General features: G+C 39.5%; 1 protein-coding gene across 5 annotated transcripts in view; it reads left to right on the top strand.

Annotated features, from left to right (window-relative positions):
* Positions 1–16,832, top strand: part of ADAM23 (ADAM metallopeptidase domain 23) — a 339,892-nt gene that overhangs the window by 218,212 nt on the left and 104,848 nt on the right. For all 5 annotated transcript variants that reach the window (XM_073633382.1, XM_073633385.1, XM_073633383.1 and 2 more), the window contains exons 11-12: positions 12,265–12,431; positions 12,572–12,656. In XM_073633382.1, coding sequence (XP_073489483.1) covers positions 12,265–12,431; positions 12,572–12,656 — 252 coding nt within the window. The remainder of the gene's footprint in view (positions 1–12,264; positions 12,432–12,571; positions 12,657–16,832) is intronic.

Here is a 16,832-nt window from a genome sequence, read left to right on the forward strand (position 1 = left end):
AGATACTATAAGTACCATCCTTAGTGCTAATTAACCACTTCCCGACCGCCCACGTCATATGATGTCCTGGGCTTTGGGCGGGTATATCTGAATGATGCCTGTAGTTACAGACATCATTCAGATATTGCCGGTTTCAGCCGGCGAATCTCTACACCATAGGAATGATCATAGTGGCTGTTCCGCTGCTTGATCGTTCCTATGGGAGGCGAGAGGGGACGACCCCCCCCTCCCGTCGCCCTCGAGTGCTTGCTCCGACTCACCGTTACGATCGGTGAGGCGGAGAGTGGATCCGCTGGCGCCGGATGTAGATCATAGAGATTTCCGGTGGACCAGATGGTCGCCGGAGTCTCTCTAATCATCGGAGGCCGGGCGCGATGTTATGACGTCACGCCCGGCCTCTCCATTCAAAAAAACGGCGCCGCTTCGGCTGGGAAGTGGTGATCATTTTTTTTTTTTAAATTTCAGGCTTCCCAGCCTAGTGGTGAGATATGGGGTCTTATTGACCCCATATCTCACTATTAAGAGGACCTGTCATGTTATATTCCTATTACAAGGGATGTTTACATTCCTTGTAATAGGAATAAAAGTGATCAAAAATGTTTTTTTTTCAAAAAAGTGTCAAAACAAAAAAAACAAAATATAATTATCAATAAAAAAGAAAAAAAAAAAAAATTTTTTAAAGCGCCGCTGTCCCCGTGTGCTCGCACGCAGAAGCGAATGCATACGTAAGTCCCGCGCACATATGAAAACGGTGTTCAAACCATACATGTGAGGTATCGCCGCGAACGTTGGAGTGAGAGCAATCATTTTGTCACTAGACCTCCTCTGTAACTCAAAACATGTAACCAGTAAAAAAATTTCAAGCGTCGCCTATGGGGATTTTTAAGTACCGAACATTGGCGCCATTCTACGAGCGTGTGCAAATTTGAAGCGTGACATGTTAGGTATCTATTTCCTCAGCGTAACTTCATCTTTCACAATATGCAAAAACATTGGGCTAACTTTACTGTTTTTTTTTTTTTTCTTAAACAAAAAAAAAACGTGTTCGAAAAATCCCTGCGCAAATACCGTGTGAGATAAAAAGTTGCAACAACCGCCATTGTATTCTCTATAATGTTTGGGGGTTCTATGTAATTTTCTAGCAAAAAAATGATGATTTTTACATGTAGGAGAGAAATGTCAGAATTGGCCTGGTAAGGAAGTGTTAAACAAAAAATAAATAAATAAATACATAAATTAACTTAAGTTTTAAAGCTCATTTAAATAACATGCCTGAGAAATTCCCTAAACTTGCCTGTGAAGTGGCACACCTATATGATGTATTCAAAATACTACAGCAATTGTGAAAAAAAGACAAAGAAAAAAATGTCATTTCAACTGTCAGCAAATGATAGGTCTTGGCTGCTTACACCGGTTTGAAAAACAAAACGACTGAGTATTCCCTTCATTTATATCAGACTTGTATTCTTGATGATGAGGGTCTGGTATGAATGTCAAGGTGTACCTCATGCAAAGAAATTAAAAAGATACTGCGTGTGCCCATGCTATCACAAGGGATGTTCATCCCTTGTGATAGCAGTAAATTAAGTACAGAAAAAAAAGTGTAAAAAAAAAGAAAAAAATTGTATAAAGTAAATAATAGAAAAAAAAATGAAAGCGCCCCCGTCCCACCGTGCTTACGTGCAAATGTGAACACAAACGTTACTTCTGCATGAAAATGTAAATGGTGATCGCACCACATATGTGAGGTATTGTCGCGAACGTGAGAGCAATAATTCTAGCACCAGACCTCCTGTGCAACTCTAAACTGGTAACCTGTAGAGGCATTTAAAATATTGCCTATGAAGTATTTTAAAGCACCGTCGTTTGCCGCCATTCCATGGGCAGACGCAATTTTAAAGCATGACATGTTAGGTATTTATTTACCTAACATGTAATCATGACATCATCTTTTACACTATACAAAATAATTTGGCTAACTTTAGTGTTCTTTTTTTCTTTTTAATTCATGTGTTTGTTTTTCAAAAAAATTGCGTTTGAAAAACTGCTGCACAAATACCGTGTGACATAAAAAATTGCAACACCCACCATTTTATTTTATAGGGTCTCTGCTAAAAAAAAAAAAAAAAAAATATATATATATATATATATATATATATATATATATATATATATATATATATATATATATATATATATATATTTATATATATATATTTATATATTTATATTATATATAAGTAATTTTCTAGCAAAAAAAAGTAGTTTTTTTACACGTAGGAGCGAAGTGTCAGAAAGTGGTTAAAAAAAAAGTCTCATGATGTGAATCCATTGTCAAACCAATTGTCCAGCAATGCAGATCCACTTTAACCACTTTCAATGATGCCCAACGCCCACCAAAACCTGTGCGATTGGAAGCTGTCATATTTAGACATGGTAGTAAAGCCACTAAACCCAAAATACTCACCCTGCCCAGATGGAAGGTCATTGGCATGAGATCAAAAGAATATGGCAGAATAATGGATGACTGGAGTTTGGAGTTACTGGCTACAAGTAGTAATACTTGTTATATTAATACTGAGCAGTGTTTTTTCTGTAGTATGAATAAATGGTTAAATTTTGGATAAAATGTTTTAGCATTGTTGTATCAGTATAGTACACATCATTGGTATTTGATGTAATGTTCTCTGAACCCGGGAAGATTGTATCTGCATACTTTGGAATAGTGCAATTAAGATTATAATTTTATTGATATATTTCAATAAGCCATCAAATGACAAGCGCTAATAGCCACCTAAAAGTAAATAAACACTGAGCCGATAGTGGGCAGCTAATGCGTCAAAAACAGAGTCATTCACAGCCATATTGCATAAAATAAACAGTGCTTACATAAGTACTATGGACTGGTAAACCATAGCAAGGGATTCAAAGCTTAAAGTAATATATTAGTGTTACTCAAATATGTTGTAAGCCTAAATAGAGCTATAAATCTAGATAATGATCTATTGGAACACTTCTATGTTTATAAGCCTGTTGGGGACAGTATGACTAGAGATTATATATACCTGTACAGGGAGCCTTATCGTGCAACAAATCTAAATCCATTTTATTGTCCAGCTGTTCAACATAAAAAGCTATTTACATCACACATGACTAAAAAGAAGAAAATTCTACTATTCTACATGCTATTTTATAAATCTTATGAGTGGAAAATAACTAAATAATATCAGCTGAATAGATATTACCAAGTGATAAAACTTTTTAAATCTTGTAAAATACAGTGATTTAAAACAAAAATATCCAGAAATAAAAATAATTGCAAAATAGCAAATATATGTGCAAAACATCAATAATGAACTCTATTGCCCCGTACACACGGTTGGATTTTCCTACGGAAAATGTGCGATCGGAGCGTGTTGTCGGAAAATCCGACCGTGTGTGGGCTCCATCTGACTTTTTTCATCGTATTTTCCGACACACAAAGTTTGAGAGCAGGCTATAAAATTTTCCAACAACAAAATCCGATCCTTTAAATTACGATTGTGTGTAGACAAATCCGACGTGCCACGCATGCTCAGAATGAATTAAGAGATGAAAGCAATTGGCTATTGCCCTGTTTATAGTCCCAACGTACGTGTTTTACGTCACCGCGTTGAGAACGATTTAATTTTCCGACAACTTTGTGCAGCCATGTGTATGCAAGACAAGTTTGAGCCAACATCCGTTGGAAAAAATCCATGGATTTTGTTGTCGGAATGTCCAAACAATGTCCGATCGTGTGTACAGGGCATAACTGTTCAGGGGCGATAACACCTCCACCTTTCTTTATCTTCATTACATAGAGGGGTGTTGCTTTGAAGTTCATTGAAAACAGCGAAGAAAGCTAATAATATTGTTTGAGTTTTCAGTTTAGTCTATGAGAAGTTACAAGGGTACAAGATGTCTGACAGGATAGGCAGGTATATTTTGGTACTTGCAGAAAATGTACTTGGATGAAAAATTAAAACAAATCCCAAGATTTCCTGCTGACTAGTTTACCTGTCTAGTGAGTGGGGTCTACTGTGCCCTTGCACATGGGGTAACACATTGCTCGAAGGCATGCTCACCAATGCCCAGGTCCTGGAAGAGACTGCGGTCATGTGAAGAATCAAACATTAAGGATCAGAGATGAGCCACTTGTGCGCTGCAATAGACATGTGCAGAATAGAAAAAATTGTTTTGTTTCATTTTGGATAGATTTGTTATGTTACTCGTTTTATTTTATTGATTTGTTTCAAAATTTGTTTAGTTTCGTATAGTTTATTAATTTTCTAACGAATTCCACATTTTTGTAACTATTCGAATTCGGATTGGTTAAAAAATTATAGACCCATTTGAATTCTGTGTGAACAATAGCTGGTTGTTAAAGAGAGGGTCGAGAGCCAGGCCATCGTGTCCTTAACAACCGATGGCTCATCAGCTGTCAGTGGACTCCAGTAGTAGAAGTCCACTATAGCCGAAAGACGGCTGCAGCGCGGACACTACCTGCCGGGTGGCCGTCCCTGGACATCCAACTGTTTACTTCCGCGATGCGCGCTCCCGCAGGTGCGCATCGGGGAAGTTCTGTGCTGGCCGTGTCCCTTGGACACAGCCAGTCACAGATCGCCGTAAACGGCCAATCACAGCGGCCGTTTACAGTGTGATCGGTGGTGCCAATGAGAGATGATCTCATATGTAAACATATGAGATCATCTCTCATCGCTGGCACTCCCTCCTCACACAGAGACAGCGTGTGAGGAGGGAGGGCGAACCGCTGCAGCGGTGAGTGTAAAAAAAAAAAAAACGGAAAAAAAAGTTGTCAGTGTCATCTGTCATCCCTCCCCACTGTCATCTGTCCCCACTGTCATCCCTCCCCACTGTCATCTGTCCCCACTGTCATCCCTCGCCACTGTCATCCGTCCCCACTGCCATCCGTCCCCACTGCCATCTGTCCCCAGTGCCATCCCACCCCACTGCCATCCCTCCCCAGTGTCATCCATCCCCACTGCCATCTGTCCCCAGTGCCATCCCTCCCCAGTGCCATCCGTCCCCACTGCCATCTGTCCCCAGTGCCATCCCTCCCCACTGCCATCCCTCCCCAGTGCCATCCGTCCCCAGTGCCATCTGTCATCAGTGCCACATATTAGTGCCATCTGTCATCAGTGCCACGTATCAGTGGCATCTGTCATCAGTGTCACCTGTCATCAGTGTCATGTGTCATGAGTGCCACGTATTAGTGCCATTTGTCATGAGTGCCACGTATTAGTGCCATCGTTCATCAGTGCCACGTATTAGTGGCATCTGTCATCAGTGCCACGTGTCATCAGTGCCACGTATTAGTGCCAGCTGTCATCAGTGCCATCTGTCATCACTGCCACGTGTCATTAGTGCCACATATTAGTGCCATCTGTCATCAGTGTCACGTGTCCTCAGTGCCACGTATTAGTGCCAGCTGTCAGTGCCACGTATTAGTGCCAAATGTCATCAGTGCCACGTATTAGTGCCATCTGTCATCAGTGTCATCAGTGCCACGTATCAGTGCCATCTGTCATCAGTGCCACGTCAGTGTCATCAGTGCCACGTATCAGTGCCATCTGTCATCAGTGCCATGTCAGTGTCACGTGTCATTGTCCTGGTGCTCCAGGGCCTTCAAAAGTGTAATAGGTAGTCAACAAGTTAGATGTGTAATTTATGCTCCTAGAACACGTGATGGTGCTCCCTGCATGTTGGGCCTCTGTATGTTGCCAAGCTGTGGAAAAGTCCCACACATGTGGTATCCCCATACTCAGGAGGAGTAGCAGAATGTATTTTGGGGCGTTATTTGTGGTATATACATGCCATGTGAGAGAAATAACCTATTACAATGACAATTTTGTGGGGGAAAAAAAAAATCTTCATTTTGCAAAGAATTGTGGGAAAAAATGACAACATCAAAAAGCTCACCATGCATCTTACTAAATACCTTGGAATGTCTACTTTCAAAAAAGGGGTTATTTGGGGGGTATTGGTACTTTCCTGACTTGTTTGGGTCGCAAGAAATGAGATAGGCCACCAGTACATCAGGTGTGATCAATTTTTTATGATTTGCACCACAGCTTGTAGACTCTCTAACTTTCACAAAGACCAAATAATATCCACTAATTTGGGTTATTTTTACCAAAGATATGTAGCAGTATAAATTGTGGCCAAAATTTATGAAGAAAAATTAATAATTTGCAAAATTTTATCATAGAAACTAAGAAAAATGCGTTTTTTTTTTCAAAATTTTCGGTCTTTTTTTATTTATAGCGCAAAAAATAAAAAACCCAGAGGTGATCAAACATCACCAAAAGAAAGCTCTATTTGTATGAAAAAAAGGACAAAAAATTAATTTGGGTACAGTATTACATGACTGAGTAATTGTCATTCAAAGTGTGAGAGCACCGAAAGCTGAAAATTGGTCTGGGCAGGAGGGGGGTTTAAGTGCCCAGTAGACAAGTGGTTAAGGATGCAGCAGCCAGCTTCCTGGCCGCTCCTTACCAACCAGCTATTCTTCACACTGAATTTGAATTGGTCGATCATTTTTCAATCTATCTGAATTTGAATCGTTCCAAAAATGTGAAAATAGTTAGAAAATTAATATATGAAACAAAATTAAACAAATTTCAACTAACTTCTTTACTATTTCATTCGGAGATACGGATGTATAAATAAAAATTTGTCCAACTTTATATTCGTAATAAAACAAATTGCACGTCTACTCAGCAATAATACAGAGTTCCCCTGTGAGATGTTTTGTCCCGTGTCACTACACACTTGTAACTGATGTATGTTTGCTTGCAATATATTAAACATTTGTCCATGGCTTTGGTTTATTTTAAGGGTACAGTGCACAAAATTGCAGGATAATGTATACGTAAAACTTAAAACACTGTGTGTTACTGACGACGCTAAGTACAGGAGCACATTTGTCTTAGCATGGTCAGTTTGGGTCGCTTCTGACTTAGCAACTAGAGGACACTGTACTGATGCATGACATGCCTGTAGTCCCCGAGTCAGATTACAGCCCCTGTCCAGTCTTCCACAGTCTGAGTGACCGCAACTCCTGGCTGCCGAGTGTCTTTTGCACTTTACTTAAATGAACAGTGGCCTTAAGCAGGCTAGCCAGAGTAAAATGTCTAAACGACCTCAAGTAATTAAGATAAGAACTAGCTATCCAAAGGATCTGTATTAGTTACGAGGCATATAAAAAAAAAAGAGAAATGGAGCCAGATCAATCTGAAGATTTTCACTGCAGCACCAAAAATTAGTAATAACTAATAAAGCATAAACAGTGATAAAGGGCGCAAGTGAATCATAGAATGATACCATATATAACAAATTTGTCAAATTTGACATTTGACAAATTTGTTATATATGGTATCATTCTATGGTTCACTTGCGCCCTTTATCACTGTTTATTTACAAGGCAATTGTACTAATAATAAGGTACATATAATGAGAAGCTCTTGTTCTCACATGTGCCACTTTTACTAAATGCTTGCGTAGAGATTTTCTGCTTGTGCTTCCAATCTTGTAATTCAAAGCAGTTTTGAATGAGGGTTATTATGAGCAATTGACATTATCAAAGGACATCGATAAAAGCCGATGTGTTTATATCATGCTTGTGAGACGTTTAATTCGGGTACATCCTTTACTTTGAAAGATCCTCTTCTCTTCAAGTTAATGAGAATACAAATGCAGCTCTTTTTCATTTCTTAAGAATCATAGATATAAAAAAACATTTGAAATAATTAGGAAAATAGTGCAAATCATAAATCATGGAAATTGGTAGAAGGTTTACCTAAGCATTGTTGCTGTGTATTCTGGAAAGATCCCCAAGCCATCTGTCTTTATTTTTGGTGTGGAGAAAGACTTTTGGAAAGTCTGCCATACACTGTGGGATGTGAACAAATCACTTTTCATGGCACAGCATGGCAGCATACAATGGGTTGCTTCTATGAAGATACACCAGGAGATGAAAATTCCAGAAAGGTGATCATACAATTTTTTAGTTTTCCTGGCACATCATGGCGATGGGGACAAAGCCACAACCCATTGTATGCTGCCATGGAGATGCACCAGAAAAGGAAAATTATGGAAAGGTGAGTACACAGTATTCCGTTATCATGTTGTATTTGTAAGTGTGCTCTGAGCACAGGTTTTGAATAAACTCTTATTAGCTTATAACCTACAAGTAAAAACACAGTAATCCTATGGCTTTATGTACACTAGCAGCGAATAGTCATAATAATGTGCAATGTGCTAAACTTAACAGTAACTGTATGCAAATACATTAATATTAACTAATGAAAATATGTAAAAGTGAATAAACTCAAGCACGAAAACACATACAAAATTGAAAAAGATGAATGACTAATGAAGGATCTTGCTACAAACTCACTCACTTATATTGGACATGCGTGCATACTAGTGTTTATGGAAAGGGAGGGGGAGAGATTAGCAGATATGCCTAGGGATGGGAAAACAACAGCTCAGAAAAAAATCTAATATGGTTCATGTACCTGGCTAGGAGATGTCTGCCTTGGTTTGGTAGATTTTCTAGACACATAAAGATGCCTCGATCCCATAAGGTGAATCAGGTAAGCATGTCTTAGACCAGGGCCGTCTTTAAGGCAGGGCAAAATGGGCAGCTGTCCTGGGCCCTGTCATTGTTGTGGGGCCCAAAGCAGCTGCCTCATACTTGCCAACTATCCCAAGTTAAATTCCCTTGTCGTTTGAAGTTTGAGTCCTGTGCTGCGTCCCAATATCTCAGTGTGAAGTGCTGGTACTAATGCTGCACAGCTCTGCTTTATTGTTGTGTACAGATGACTCACCTGCTAACCCTGTGTTTACATGTAAATAACAGGCATTCATAAGTAAATGGCTGCGGCCGGCAGCATTGATATGTAAATAAAAGCGGCATTCATATGTATATCATGCCCCCCTGCAGTGAGGAGATGATGTGCTGTAACCTCTAGCAACCAATCAGCGAGCAGTAATACTGTACAGTATCTCTAGCAACCAATTTACAAGCAGAAATCATTTGCTGTAACCTCTAGCAACTAATCAGTGAGCCGTAATGTGAACCTCTAGCAACCAGTTAGTAAGCAGTAATGATATGCTGTAACCGCTGGCAACCAATCGCAATTGCTGCCTGATCTGATATAGTAAACTGATTTTAAGTCTAGCTGCTATTTATTGTATGTCTCAGAGCGGGCGGAGAGTGAAATTAAATGGGGGGGGGGGGGAGAATATTTTTGCCCAGGGTCCAATCAATATTAAAGACGGCCCTGTCTTAGACACTTACACTAGTGTTTTAAGCTCTATAGTCACTTTTATAAACAATCTAAAGGAGAAAATTAGATCAGTAGGATGAAAAGAAGCAATATTTTTTTTAAAGAGTACTAATAAGATGGAGGCAAAGATTAGACAAGTATAATTGCTCTGATACAGTGTTGCCTGGCTGATTTATCAGATGAGCACTTTAGTTATACGTTTATTGACTTATGCTAAAGTGAATGTAAATGCTATTTTTATTTTTAAATAACAAACAGGTCTATACTTACCTGCTCTGTGCAAAAAATTTGCACATAGCGGTCCCGATCCTCCTCTTCTTGGGTTCAACGCCAGTGATCCTGGCTCCTCCTCTTCTCAGTGTGCCACTATAGGAAGCTGCTTCCTATGGTGGCATACCTGCGGGCTCACTCCTGAACTCCTGAGCCTCCCTGCCTGTGTCTGCAGACACAGACATCAAGGCTCGGTCCCCGTTCAGCTCCCTCCTTACAGGATTTGACTGACAGCAGTAGGAGCCAATAGCTTCCGCTGTTCTCAGCCAAGCCTGGGAAAGCAGGGAGAAGGAAGAAAACGAATGCAGCCATCACATTTAAGAATTGAAAGAATTGGTACAATATATGTTTGCTTTTTGGGTTTAATACTGCTTTAATTGTGCACTCCCAAAACCAATATTGAAGGTAAATGTAAAATGTGATCTGAATCACCCTTTGGCACATGTTATTTCTCAGTGTTCTGGTATCAAGATCTTTCACATGTAGTTGCAACAAGACCTTGGAGTCTCACTATTACTTCAGAGGATTCTTAAAAAGGCTCTTTCATTATCTGTAATGTAAACTAACCGGGTAATGCAGCAGGAAACGTGAGACCCTAGGCCTAGTGTAATGACTGTAGCAACTGTGCAAACACCCGTGAATTCAATTTCAGAGCCCAAAAATGGAAGCAATTCACAGCCCAACAAAAATCTTTTTTCTTGATGCCTTTCTTTTTAGACCGGTTCTTAGGGTTATTTGGGGTGCTGATTCTGATAATTGCTTTGCCTGGACTGAATCAGCTCTAGTTTCTTAAATATGGTCAAATACATATCATTTTTAGTCCATTTTTCAAAAGAGATTGCTGATCAACACTTCTTTCCTAATTTGTGTTTTTTACATTGGATTCTAAAATGTAATTTATTAACTGTATTATAGTTATGATCGTATATAAGGAGGTGTATAAATATTACCACTCACATCGTTTCATTTTTGCAGATTGAGCACCATAGAAGTTTTGGCTACTTCACGATGATGTTGCCTAAATTATCCCAACTTATTTTTCTATATTTATATATTGATTTTTGACAGGTGACCAGAGTGAATACTATATACGGCATTGCTGTATCTCAAACACTAGAGCTAATAGGGAAAAATTGGTGCCATTTTTTGGATTCAGTGGGTCAAATATACCCAGGAACAAGTCTAACATTTGACGCACCAAAATGTGTGCTGGCCTCTGTAACCTGCCTGTCCACTCAAAAAGGAAAGGTCAATTGATATCAGATGTGAGAGTAAGGTCTGACCGGTAAAAGACCTTTCTGTTGAAAGATCTTTCCAAAACGTGTACACTGCCTGAATGTTCATGTTTATTAGACATGTGCATGACGAAAAAATTTGTTTAGATTCATTAATCTAGTTATTTAGTTTCCTTAATTCGGAATTCGTATTCAGAATTTTCTTTGAATTTACCCATTTTTTTCGATTCAAAACTTTCAAATTGATAAATGTAGAATTGGTCGAAGCCAAAATGTTATATTTTTTCAATTCAAATGCGGCAACGTGAACAAATAAAAGGAAAATCTTCATCAAATGATTACAATGACTCTTTGGCTTAACAAAAAGAGCATTATTTCAAAATGGTACAATAATAACACACACAGGGGTTGATTTACTAAAGGCAAAGAGACTGTGCACTTTGCAGAGGCAGTTGCCCTCTGCGGGTGCATTTGCTCCAGAGCTTAGTACATGTTTGTTTGCACATGATTGGATGATGGAAGTCAGCAGAGCTTCTGCTCATTTACTAATCTCTGGAGCAACTGCTCTTGCAGAGGGCAACTGCTTTTTGCCTTTAGTAAATCAACCCCACAGTCTTTGATTTCAGAAATATGTTTACAGTTTGAATTTGAATGGAATTCGATGTAAAATTTGATTCAAATTTGAATTCCAATTTCCAAAATTCGGACAAATTGAGTTTCGTTATTCGGAGCATTCGGTAAACTTTGTTTACACTGTCATTTGGGTATTCGGATACATCCGAATCTCTGAATAATGAAAAAATGTGTCCGAATATTAATTCGGAACAAAACGAACCTCACATGTCTTATGTTTATATCAATGCAGTCTGGTGGGAAAGCACCGCTGATGTTCACCTAAGTTCAGTTGGCTAGGCTGTCCAGTATCATTCATAAAAGTAAGGTTTGTTTCCACATCAACTAAAGTCATCCAGATCTGCTGAGGATCAGCAGATGTTTATGACTATCTTAATGTTGACCACAGGGCCCACAAACTGGCCAATTCCAGTAACAGATAATACCACTTTAAACCTAACTGTTTTTTTTTCTTTAAGAGATCAGCAGTGACCAGACAGACTGGACAGTAGCTAGTACCATACCTGCATTTTTCAGTAGATGATGATATCACCACATGGCCACTTCTATTAGCTTTAGTGCACTGTCACCACTCATTAAACTACTTGTTCCTTGGTAGTCTTTCAAGGCTGTTAATTGACCAGTTTTTATAAAATGCATACATGTGTAGAAAAGTTCCTGTGTTGCCATTATACATAACTGCAAATAAATATAATAATTTGATAATATCTGCACAACACTCCACTCTCCTCAGCAGTACCTTTTTTTATAGTAACAAAGTCTCATTGATCATTTCTATTACCATTTTATAGATTTATAAAGAACAACTGAACACGCGGGTGGTTCTGGTCGCCGTAGAGACGTGGACCGATAAGGACCGCATAACAATCGGCCCTGACCCCCTGAAGATGTTACATGACTTCTCCAAGTACAGACAGAATTATATTAAACAACACGCCGATGCTGTACATCTTCTTTTGTATGTACCTAAAAATAATTCTATTTTTACTGCAAAGTGAAATTCAAATTTATTATTGTTTAGGAGATATTCTGAAGTTTCTGACATCTAAATAACTTCTATTTCATGCAATAAATATGTGTTTATCTTCTTAACATCAGGAATGGAAATTTCCATTACAAGAGGAGCAGTATGAGCTATTTTGGAGGAGTGTGCTCGATCCCTAGAGGTGTTGGAGTGAATGAGGTAATATTTTTATAAAACATTCAGAGGATAAATTCTACCACCACAATTGTAACATTCATCTGTCCTGTGATTTAGCGCTGTGTCCCCCCTCCCCATGGGGCCACAGACACTTCCAGGTCTCACCTCTTATCTCTTTATTGGCACAGTGGCCAATCAGAAAACAGCTCTTTGTGTGGGCTTAAATAGAGAGGTGAAACATGGCTTAGCATTCCAGCAATTAGTCATTATGCCTACATTAACCCCACTGCTGTAGTATTGTTACCTGTGTCCTTGTGCTTGCCTTAAGTCCTCTGTGTTCTTCATTCTTCTTCTGCTACCAGTATTTGTTGTACTCCTGCTCCTCTTGTGCCCCAGTGACCTCAGTGTGCCTCTGTATGCCCCATGACTCCATTACAACCCAGAAGACCATGTGTCATCCAATTACTCCTGTGCTCCCCTGTGTAGCTTGTGACTCCAGTATACCCTAGAGCATTCTGTGACATCTAGGAACACCACTGAATATCCTGTGACAACCAGTGACTCCAATGTGCCCCTGTGAGCCTGATCATTCCAGTGCACCTCAGAGCATCCTGTGTCATCTAGTATATTTTAGTGGGCCCCTGTGTCTTCACGCAACTTCTAATATGCTTCTGAATCATCTGAGCAGTCCTTCTCTCAGTGGATATGGATCTCTGTCCGTGACAATAACTTTAGTAATGTCTGTTTTGGAGTGCTGCATATGTATTCCCATAAGCAACAACTTTTATATAACCCTCTTGCTGCTATGTTTAATAAACCTTTCTCTACTGAAAATGCTAAGTTAATAATAAAGCTGTCCAAAAGGCCCTTTTGACATTATCGACAGGACTAGGCACAAGGTTCTGTGGCTTCCAAGGTAAATATGACAAAGTGTGCTCCCCCACCACATTGCCCAAGGTGAGAGGCTTTCCTGCCTCTACCTTAGCCTGGCCCTGGTTGATCAAAAAAGCATCTGAGCCAATACTTGTGGGCTCCCCTAACTGTTCCTGATCTCCTGTCCTGAATGTACTGCTCCAGACCTAATACCCCCAAACCCTGTAACTCACCTTGCAGCAAACATCTTACTCAATTGCTTCCTGTGTCTAAATTCCTTAACTTTCAAAATCCCTCCTCTACATCAAAACACCCCATCTCCTATAACCCTTTTTTATAATATGCTCAAGCTGATGGCGTTAGAGAGGGCTTATGGGTATGAAGAATGACCTTGAAGTGGTTGTTATGGACCATGACACTTTACATAAGATCACTGCTGCATATGTCTGAGACAAAAAATGTTGGTGAGAGTGTGGCTGTATCTCAAGCTGATGGCGTTAGAGAGGGCTTATGGGTATGAAGAATGACCTTGGAGTGGTTGCTATGGACCATGACACTTTACATAACATCACTGCTACATATGTCAGAGACAAAAAATGGTGGTCAGAGTGTGACTGTATCAGAATAGCTGGCTACAATGGCAGCACTATTATTAGTAGTAATAGTAGAAGTAGTGGTAGCTTTAATGGTAGTAGTGTTAATAATAACAATGGGAGTGACACTTGTATGCTTGTGAAAAAAAATGCAACTATTAGTGGCTGGCTTTTGCCTTGTTCTTGTTAAACGCTTGTGGACAATCGCATTATAAAAAAGCTGTGGTAGAGTGGCCGATTTGCGCCAGATCATGTACATGTACGTGATCCGGGATTTCCGGGTAGGCATGCCCTCTGCCTCATCTATACTGTGATTCGTTACAGCACAAGTCGGTCAGCAGGTCCCGGGGAATGATTTATGGCCTGGACCTGCTGATCGGCTTAAGGAATCACAGTAAGTTTACTAACAACACAGGGCTCTGTACACAGAGCAGCGATGTGGCTGTTTTATTCTCTCTGCATAGAGAAAAAAACAAACACACCTCTTAGTAAACGCAGCACATATTACATACATTACACTTTGTTAGGCACGCAGTTAACACTTTGATTGCCCTAGATCTCAACCCCTTCCCAGGCAGTGTCATTAGTACAGTGACAGTTTATAGTATTAGCGCTGATCAGTGTATTAGTGTCACTAGGGATGTCAGTGTCAGTTAGTCAGTTCCCATTCCCATTTTAAGTCACTGATCACTGCCATTACTAGTATTAAAAATAATAATAATAATTCCAGTATACAGTGCCTTCCAAAAGTATTCACCCCCCCCTTGGCTTTTTACCTATTTTGTTACATTACAGCCTTTAGTTGAATGTTTTTTTAATCTGAATTATATGTGATGGATCAGAACTCAATAGTTTAAGTTGGTGAAGTAAAATTAGAAAAAGATATACATAAAACTATTTTTCAGAAATAAAAAACAGATAATTGGCATGTGCATATGTATTCACCCCCTTTGTTATGTAGCCCATAAAAAGCTCTGGTGCAACCAATTACCTTCAGAAGTCACATAATTAGTGAAATGATGTCCACCTGTGTGCAATCTAAGTGTCACATGATCTGTCATTACATATACACACCTTTTTGAAAGGCCCCAGAGGCTGCAACACCTAAGCAAGAGGCACCACTAACCAAATACTGCCATGAAGACCAAGGAACGCTCCAAACAAGTAAGGGACAATGTTGTTGAGAAGTACAAGTCAGGGTTAGGTTATAAAAAAATATTCAAATCTTTGATGACCCCTAGGAGGCACCATCAAATCTATCATAACCAAATGGAAAGAGCATGGCACAACAGCAAACCTGCCAAGAGACGGCCGCACACCAAAACTTACGGACCGGGCAAGGAGGGCATTAATCAGAGAGGCAGCACAGAGACCTAAGGTAACCCTGGAGGAGCTGCAGAGTTCCACAGCAGAGACTGGAGTATCTGTACGTAGGACGACAATAAGCCGTACGCTCCATAGAGTCGGGCTTTATGTCAGAGTGGCCAGAAGAAATCCATTACTTTCAGCAAAAAGCAAAATGGCAGGTTTTGAGTTTGCGAAAAGTAACGTGGGAGACTCCCAAAATGTATGGAGGAAGGTGCTCTGGTCTGATGAGACTAAAATGTAACTTTTTGGCCATCAAAGAAAACCCTATGTCTGGCGCAAACCCAACACATCACATCACCCAAAGAACACCATCCCCACAGTGAAACATGGTGGTGGCAGCATCATGCTGTGGGGATGTTTTTCAGCAGTCGGGACTGGGAAACTGGTCAGAGTTGCGGGAAAGATGAATGGTGCTAAATACAGGGATATTCTTGAGCAAAACCTGTACCACTCTGTGTGTGATTTGAGGCTAGGATGGAGGTTCACCTTCCAGCAGGACAATGACCCCAAACACAATGCTAAAGCAACACTTGAGTGGTTTAAGGGGAAACATGTAAATGTGTTGGAATGGCCTAGTCAAATCCCAGACCTCAATCCAATAGAAAATCTGTGGTCAGACTTAAATATTGCTGTTCACAAGTGCAAACCATCCAACTTGAGGGAGCTGGAACAGTTTTGTAATGAGGAATTTGCAAAAATCCCAGTGGTAAGAAGTGGCAAGCTCATAGAGACTTATCCAAAGTGACTTGAAGCTGTGATAGCCGCAAAATATTGACTTTAGGGAGGTGAATAGTTATGCAAATTGACTTTTTCTGTCATTTTGTCCTATTTGTTGTTTGCTTTACAATAATAAAACAAAAACACCTTCAAAGTTGTGGGCATGTTCTGTAAATTAAATGATGCAAATCCTCAAACAATCCATGTTAATTCCAGGTTGTGAGGTAACAAAAAGGATACTTTTGCAAGGCACTGTATGTAACATAATTTGTAGACACTGTAACTTTCATGCAAACCAATATACACTTATTGGGATTTTTTTTTCAAAGACATGTAGCAAAATACATTTTGGTCTAAACTTATCAAGAAATTAGTTTTTTTTTATTTGACATGTTTTATAGCAGAAAGTAAAAAATTTTGTTTTTTTATTTTATTTATTTATTATAATAAAAAACAAAAAAACTCAGTGGTGATCAAATACCACCAAAAGAAAGCTCTATTTGTGTGAAGAAAATGTGCACAGTGTTGCATGACCGCGCAATTGCCAGTTAATATTAGCACAGTGACGATTAGCAAAAAATGTCCTGGTCATTATTATTATTATATAGGGCAGACAGTACAGTTACTATACAATTCAATACATGAGGATTGGAATCAGAGAGCCCCG

Source organism: Aquarana catesbeiana, linkage group LG06 (genome assembly GCF_042186555.1).
Source record: "Aquarana catesbeiana isolate 2022-GZ linkage group LG06, ASM4218655v1, whole genome shotgun sequence".
Lineage (NCBI taxonomy): Eukaryota > Metazoa > Chordata > Amphibia > Anura > Ranidae > Aquarana > Aquarana catesbeiana.